Source organism: Mus pahari, chromosome 19 (genome assembly GCF_900095145.1).
Source record: "Mus pahari chromosome 19, PAHARI_EIJ_v1.1, whole genome shotgun sequence".
NCBI lineage: Eukaryota > Metazoa > Chordata > Mammalia > Rodentia > Muridae > Mus > Mus pahari.
The window spans coordinates 52910646-52918765 of NC_034608.1; the positions used below are offsets into that span (position 1 = coordinate 52910646).

Consider the following 8120-nt stretch of genomic DNA (forward strand, 5'->3'; position numbering starts at 1 on the left):
TGGAGACCCTACCATCACCATCTATGTTTCATTAATTCGGGAACATCGGTGGGGCACAGCTTAGCCCACACCCAGAGGTGAAATTTGGGAATAATGTAAAGAAGCTATACTAAGTTTTATCCAAGGGCAAGAAGGTCATTAAAGGAAACAGACAACAGCCAGATGGTACTCCTGCCGTTGTGAGATAGAGAGAGGGAAGGCCTGTTTGAGGGAGGTGATGGAGATGCTGAGAAGGAGCGTTAGGTGGCCGATGCATGAGTTATAAAGCAGCCTGATGCTCCTGGAGTTGTCTTGCTGTTCTGTCTTCCGTTCACAGACCGAGGAAAAGGCAGGAGTATGAACGTGTCCAAGCGAAGGCTGGTTAATGTGTACCTGGTTTACCTTCTGTCCTTCTTCCATGTTTTCCTGCTTTCTTACTTCACTTGTGTCCTGCTGTCCCTCACCTGTCCCTAAAGTTATTTCTCATTGACTGGTCACTGGGCTTCCTTCAGGGGAGAAACAATACTATATTTTCCTAGTAACAAATAATAATGGACTCAACTATCATCTATTTTAGATCATTTGCTTTATTTAAGAAGCGATTAAAATGAGACACAGTTTCTATGTAGTTAACCATGACAGTGGATATAGATATAGATAAAGATAGAGATATAGATATATAATTTATTTAGTTTTACATTAAGTGCATGAGTGTTTGCCTAGATGTATGCATTACGCATGTCTGCTTTGTATGTACAGTACCTTCAAAGGCCAGAAGAGACCCCCTGGAACTGGAGTTCCAGATAGTTCTGAGCCTCCACGTGGGTACTGGAAACTGAATTTGGATCCTCTGCAAGAGCAGGAAATGAATGTTAAGAACTGAGGCATCTCCCCCCCCCACACACACACACACTGTAATAATATTTTAATCTTGGTTCCTATGCAAGCTATTCCTTTGACATCATTTTCTTTGATTGTAGAACATCATCAAGAAATTTGGACTATGATAAAGAAAATAACCAAGAGGAAGAAAATCTAATGAAGAGTGAGACTTTTGTCAACGAAGTCTATGATGACCAGGTATGCGGAGGGAGCCGGGGTTTTTTCTGAGGAAAAGGGGTGGTGAGGCATGCTTAAAGAATGAGATTGTGGCGGCTGGCGAGAAGGCTCAGTGGTTAAGAGCACTGATTGCTCTTCTAGTAGGTCCTGAGTTCAATTCCCAGCAACCACATGGAGAGGCTCACAACCATCTGCAGTGGAATCAGATGCCATCTGCTAATGTGTCTGAAGACAGCTACAGAACTCATTTACATAAAATAAATAAATAAATCTTTAAAAAAAAATGAGATTGTGAATAGTCCTAAGTGGGCAAGTGTGGCTGTAATTTATAGTAAACTTCTGCTTACACAGTCTTTGGTCTTCAGCTCCAATTTGGAGAATTAAAATAAAACATGCATGAAATGATATTGGGAGTGGGGTGGGCTGCTATAAGGATTTGAATTACCCCAAAAACGTAGGTACCCTAACCCCATGACCTCTACTAACATATTTAGTTCCATTAACTTATTTTCTCGTTTGTTCTCTAACTCCAACTCTCTTCCCACAGGAATCCTTAACCTCATTACAAACTGAATGACCTCATTAAAAAAAAAAAAAAAAAGCCAGGAAGGGGGGGGGCACAACTTTAATCCCAGCACTTGGGAGGCAGAGGCAGGCGGATTTCTGAGTTTGAGGCCAGCCTGGTCTACAGAGTGAGTTCCAGGACAGCCAGGGCTACACAAGAAACCCTGTCTCGAAAACAAAACAAAACAAAACAAAACAAACAAAACAAAAAACAAAAACTGAAACATTTAAATAAATGCTGCTTGAACAGTTCGTTGTACGATGTCTTAACTTTCCTAACGATTTGTGGTGAATACTGATCACTTCTTCAAATGATTCCTTCTTAAATTAAAGACGGTCATCTGGTTACTTTAGATCACATCATGGAGTTTAGAAAACTGTAGACCCTTAGATATGGTAAGAATCCAGTTTGACTTCTATGTAGCTTAGGCTCTGACTCAGCTCCAAACGCTCATCAGCTCAAGTCACGGGGCCCGGTGCCAGTTGGAAGTTCTAGATTTAAATCTTAGCTCTGAGGCTAGCTTTGAGATAGTCCTCTGAACCAGTTTTCTAGTTTACCAAAGAGAGGGATCTTCTTGCCATTCCAGTTAAAAGCCAGGTTTCTGTATAATGACAAATGGTCAAGGATTTGCTCTCTAGTATCAATCACTAGCCTGGATAAATTTCACCTCTGGGTTGGCAATTGTTTATAAAAACCATTTCCTTTATGATAACGCCGATCGATTTTGAAACTAATGGAGCAAGAAAAAGTACTTTGTAGATACAGAGTCTCAGACATATGATATGTCTCATGCTATTTAAAATAACATTAGTGGATACTGTGGTCATCAACATGGGATATAGGCTACACCAGGATTATTCCTAACTACCTCTTGCCCAATGAGGACCACACAAGCGGTTGGCCCGCTAATATGTCTGCTCATCTTGCTAGGTATACTGCTTAATGGGGAATCAAAGGCATTGAATTTGTGATATGTATAGGGTCACAGTGGTAGTATAGTCCAAAACTTGGTAGGAGCAACCTTGGGCAAGTCATTTTGTCCTATACAAGGCCTATGCATGGCTTAGCATGGTACCAGCCACATGAGTCTAAATTGTAGTAAGCCCAGTATCATTTGGAAGAGTTTCCTTGCTTGGGATCTTTTCTAGACTTTTGCATATTGTCTTAGAGAATGAACTTGTGCAAGCCACCAAGCCTGATGAGAAGTCCTAGCTTATTACTGGGGGAAAAGCATAAAATGTTCCATGTTCTTCAATGAGGTATAAAAATCTTCTAAGTAAAGATCAACTTGACCTGAAGAACACATGCTAGGGGAGCTACCCTTCCTGATTAGGCTGTGTTAGGTCTTTCTGGCTAGAAGGTAGGACAAGCATCATTAAGTGTGCAGAAGCTCAGCTGTACCAGAGAAAACTCATCTCTCCTTTCTAGTACCCTGTGTCCTTTCAGTCACAAAAGGAATTTGTTGTTTCTACCTCCTAGAAGCTAACATCACTGATCATTCTGCCCTTGACAAGTCCCTGGCTTCACTCTTCACAGGTGTATGAAAATGCCATAAAAAAAAAAAAAAAAATCAGGCTTCAAAGCAGGTGATGTACATCACTGTTACCCATTTTCATAGGATGGAGTTGCTTTCTTGGTCCCCTCAGGACCTTTATCCTTCCTCCAGACCCTCGGGCCTTATGTTCTGGCTTGCTCTGTCTGCTGTCTTATAGAACTCAGGGTCAGAAGTCCAGGGGTGGCCCTACACACAATGGACTGGGCCCTCCCACATCAATCACTAATTTTAAAAAATGTTCTACAGGCTTGCATATGGCCCATTCATAAGGAGTCGCGTTCTCAATTGAGGTTCCCTGCTGTAAGAGGACTCTAGTTTGTGTCAAGCTGACCTAAAACTAGGCAGTACAATAACATAATTGCCTATGAATAAATAGAGCAGGAAACTCACGATAGAAGTGAAACCTCTGGGTGTTGTTCTGGAAAAATAAGGGTCTTTAGAAAGAAATGTTGATTGGCCCGTGCATTGGGCTCAAAGAATACCACACACACACACACACACACACACACACACACACACACACGGCTTTCTATGTTGGCTAGCAATTTTTTTTCTTTTTTTCTTTTTTTGCCAGCAAGTTAAATTAGGCACCCTACACTTCTTACAGAAATCAGCCAGGCAAAGGGGAATTCTGGGAGAATCCCTACTATTTTAACTCCTGGAAGGCTTAAGGAATTCAAAGAAAGTGAAACTCTCTGAATACAGGAGTTTGTGGCTCCCAGATCATCTTCTAGCATTTATGGCAATCAGCTTCCTCCTGAGTGTGCCCTGTCCAGATGTTATGCCCTATCCAGATGTTCTGTGTGCTCTCAGCCGTACTTTGAGCTGTTACCTTCAGTGGACTAAGGTGAAGGAGGCCCTCTGGTAATATCCAACAGTCTTTCCAGGATTGAAGATGAGGCAAGGGCAAGTCTCACACCACCAGCATAAACCACACATAAGCTAGGAAAGTCGACTACACTGTTGAGCTCCTGGTAACCCAGTGATAAGAGGAATATATTTTTGGAGCACCATGGCCATAAATGGCTGTGGTGTGGGGAGGGGGTTGGCAAGGGCATTCACCATTCAAGTGCCAAAGGTGCTTGGAATCTGTGAGGCAATATTCCTGCTCGTTCAGGCCTCTCTCCACCTAACAGACACATCGCTTTCCAAGTGGGACAGCTGACTCACCCCCTTGTCAGTCTCGATAATGTGTAAATCAAGTCTTCTGTTTCATTCTTTTGTTCTGTTGTCTGACACAGGGTCTTGCTACGCTGGCCAGACTGGCTGTGGACTCCCAGTCCTCCTACCTTGGCCCCCTCCCCTGCCCTGCAAGTGCTGGGATTATAGTTATAAGCACCACCCTGAAGGCAGCCCTCCACATCCCCCCACTCGCCAGTATTGTCCCTGCCACTGAGCTTTATCTGTGTCTTCCTTGTTTTGAACAAGTTAATCTTTGTGTCCGTGACCTTCTTTCTCATTACAGGAGGACTAGGGGAAAAGTCATTTCACTGCTCGCTGAATAGTGAGAACACATAGGAACACGGGTAGGGGTGGGTGGCAAGAAAGGCTGGGGATTTTAAACACTTTTTTTATTTGAAGTAGTAGATAACTGAGACCCTATTTTTATTCTTCTCACACTGGGAGAAGGAGCTCATCTGTCACTACAGTTGACATCCCCCTGGGAATTGGGAACAGTGGTCATGGATATATATATATATATATATATATATATATATATATATATATATGTGTGTGTGTGTGTGTGTGTGTGTGTGTATATATATATATATATATGAAATGTTATATATATATATATATATATATATATATATATATATATATATATCTTTCTATATGCATGACAAGTTATGTATGAGAAGAAAGACTTTGTGTGTGTGTGTGTGTGTGTGTGTGTGTGTGGTGTGTTTGCAAGGAGCAAACATCACAATGTCCCTAGGCTGGCTACAAACTTACAATACAGCCTTGTGTGACCTTGAACTTCTAATCCTCCTGTGTCTCCTTTCCAAATTTTGGGATTATAGGCACACACCATCACACCCTGAGAATCCCAGGCTGTGAGCTTCCAGTTACTTGTCTGATGGTTTATGGGGCGACTCGTGCCTTGGCAGAATAGAAGGTTCCTTGGCAGCTAGCTAGTCATATGTCAAATTGCTTTTTATTCTAGAAGCATTCTATAACACTAATTGTATTTGTTCCAGAATGTGTCTCATACAAAAGATACTATTATTTGCCCAACAGAGGGCAAATGTCAAGATGTACCTAGCCTCCATTGCTAGCTTCTAGTCCTTACCATGCTATTGTTAGATGGAGGAAAGTGAAGGACAGAAGAAAGGAACCAGGTCCAGGGAAGTGGACTCTGCCATCCACAGTACCTGGGGTGCTCCCACTCTCTTCTTTCACTGTTCTGATCCAACATTTCCTTTTCCCTTCTCACTGTTCCTACAATATCATCCCCCTTCCTCCACCTCCTGACCCTGACTTACTGTTCTCCATCCAATTCTATGACATCCTTCAGGAGAGTATCCCAGAGTCAACTTGTTTCTTTTTCCAGTGTCCGTGAGTGTGCTTGCAAGATGTCAGGTGTTTAAAATACTTACTGGGTGGATGACCTATGCAATAAAGGAGAGGCGGGTTTTGGAAGCAGCCTGCCAGCCCCTCCCATAGCCTCCACGTGGATCAACAGCTTCTGCTCTGAAAACCACACCTCACTCAGTGAGGCTTGCATCCCAGCGAAAGCCCTACCAGAGAACAGGCCTAGCCTATACTGTGTAAAGTGACCTCTTCTCTTCTTCTGCTGGTGCTACAGTCTCCTAGGCAAACTTGGGGAGCATGGATAGCCTGTAAAGCATTCAATGGTATCATGTGCTCTCTGTGCTGATGGAGAGGGTAAAAAAAGCCTAATGGCAGAGCCATCCTATGTCAGTGAACCATCATCAGTCAGCGCAGCATCTTGATTGGTCAGTATCAACCTCCCTCGGGATGGTACTCACAGCAAGACTCCAGAGTTTGCCTCCTCCGGCATCTTGCTTGAAGCCCATTGTGTGTGTTTCTATGGCAGAGGATGACCCCTGGGTCAAGACAGGATCCCAGCCCTATGCAGGAGTCTCCTTCCATGCTGTCCTCAACATTTTTTAATGACAAAATGCATGTATTTTTAAAGGGAGTTTGGACGTATTTCTGCTGATGGGGGGAGAGGGATAGTTTTAGCTTCCAGTGATCAAATTTCCATCATCAGAGAACAAGGAGCTTTGCCTATGAACCAGAGAAAGTAAGCGAGGGAGGAAAAGTAAAAGGCCCCAGAGAACAACTGTGTTCAATAGTAGCGCATACTAGCCGTATCTGGAGTCAAGATGCAGGTAAAATTCAGTACTCTCAAGAAACCAGGTCCTCTCAGTTGTTAGCTACCTCTGGACTTCAGAACCTCCTGCTGCCGTCTTTGACGTGGGAGCTGAGTACATTCGTGGGAGCTGAGTACATTCGGGCTACCTTTCTATATTCCTAGCTCCACGCCTACAGTGTGCTGGCTGGTTTCAGGTCAACTTCCACAGAAGCTACAGTTACCTGAAAGGAGAGAACCTCAACTGAGAAAATGTCTCCATAAGAGTAGGTCATTTTCTCAATCAGTGAACAAGGCAGGTGGGGGTCCAGCCCACTGTGGGTGGTGGCACCCCTGGGCTGGTGGTCCTGGGTTTGATAAGAAAGCAGGCTGAGCAAGCCATGGGGAGCAAGCCAGTAAGCAGCACTCCTTCATGGTCTTGCCTCTATGCTCCTGCCCTATTTGAGTTCCCGTCCTGAGTTCCTACTTTTTTCAGTGATGGGCTATGACGCGGAAGTGTACGCCAAATAAGCCCTCTCCTCCCCAACTTTCTTTTGGTCATGGTGTTTCATCACAGCAATAGAAATCCTGACTGATACACTCAGTAAGCTTCCTCCTTCTAAAGCATCTATGTGGTAGGTACCCCGACATCCGGTGATGCATACCCTCCTGCCCACAACTGCAATTAAGTGAGCCAGAGTCCCAGCTTTGCCACTTGGTGTACCTCCAGGACCACGTACATTGGGGTGTTGATTCTCATTCTTCCTAATGTTGTGACCCTTTAATATAGTTCCTCATTTGTGGTGACACCCCCCCACCACCCGAAAATTACTTCATTGCTACTTCATAGCTGTAATTTTGCTGTTATGAATCATAATGTAAATATCTGATATATGGGATATGCAGGAACCCACAGGTTGATAACCTCTGCACTGTGGTCTTCTGGGGTCTTCTAAATGAAGTTTCAGGGGTCTCCGGCGTTGGAATCTGCATTTGAAAGATTAACTAAAGTGATAGATGTTAAAGTTGGGAGTCCTTAAGAAAACAAGATGATTGCACTCCAAAGTGGCAGGGACTGTGAACTCCTACCTTCTTGGTCCCCCACAAGCTTTAGTTCCTCCAACTGTAGCCCTCCAGCATGAGCACTGCCTCCACCTTTGCTTCCCACTTCTGAACTTTCAATAACAGGTTCAGCTCAGTTAAAGGCGCGTTTAGCTCTAGTGTTTAGGCAGACAGAGCTGTAGGGGATTTCAGCTGCCGAGCTGGGACAAGAAGGACCTGGGCCAGAAGAGGACCAGAGTTATACCATCCCATCCCCGAAACTGGTGCTGCTAGTTTGGTTTTTTTTTTTTCTTTCTTTCTTTCTTTCTTTCTTTCTTTCTTTCTTTCTTTCTTTCTTTCTTTCTTTCTTTCTTTCAACAATAGACTTGGCTTGCACTGAAACAGCAGAGCCTGAAAACAAAGCGAACTGGGATTTAAGTGGGGCCCCTTGGCTCCTTTTAGTAATCTTAGGCAGAGAAGGGCGAAGATGTGAGTGCTCGATTGCAGACAGGAGGCTCAGATGCCAGGAAACTGCTTAGTGACAAATGCCTAGATTCCCAACAGACACCAGAGACAGGCTTTCTTTGTAGAGATACCGAAAC

At 43.8% G+C, this 8120-nt stretch overlaps 1 protein-coding gene across 2 annotated transcripts in view; it reads left to right on the top strand.

Moving 5' to 3' along the window:
- Positions 1 to 1657, top strand: part of LOC115062580 (low-density lipoprotein receptor-related protein 1B-like) — a 51119-nt gene extending 49462 nt beyond the window's left edge. For both annotated transcript variants that reach the window (XM_029531671.1, XM_029531672.1), the window contains exons 32-33: positions 960 to 1059; positions 1586 to 1657. In XM_029531671.1, the coding sequence (XP_029387531.1) occupies positions 960 to 1059; positions 1586 to 1615 (130 nt within the window). In that variant the 3' untranslated portion in view covers positions 1616 to 1657. The remainder of the gene's footprint in view (positions 1 to 959; positions 1060 to 1585) is intronic.
- The last annotated feature ends 6463 nt before the right edge of the window (positions 1658 to 8120 follow it).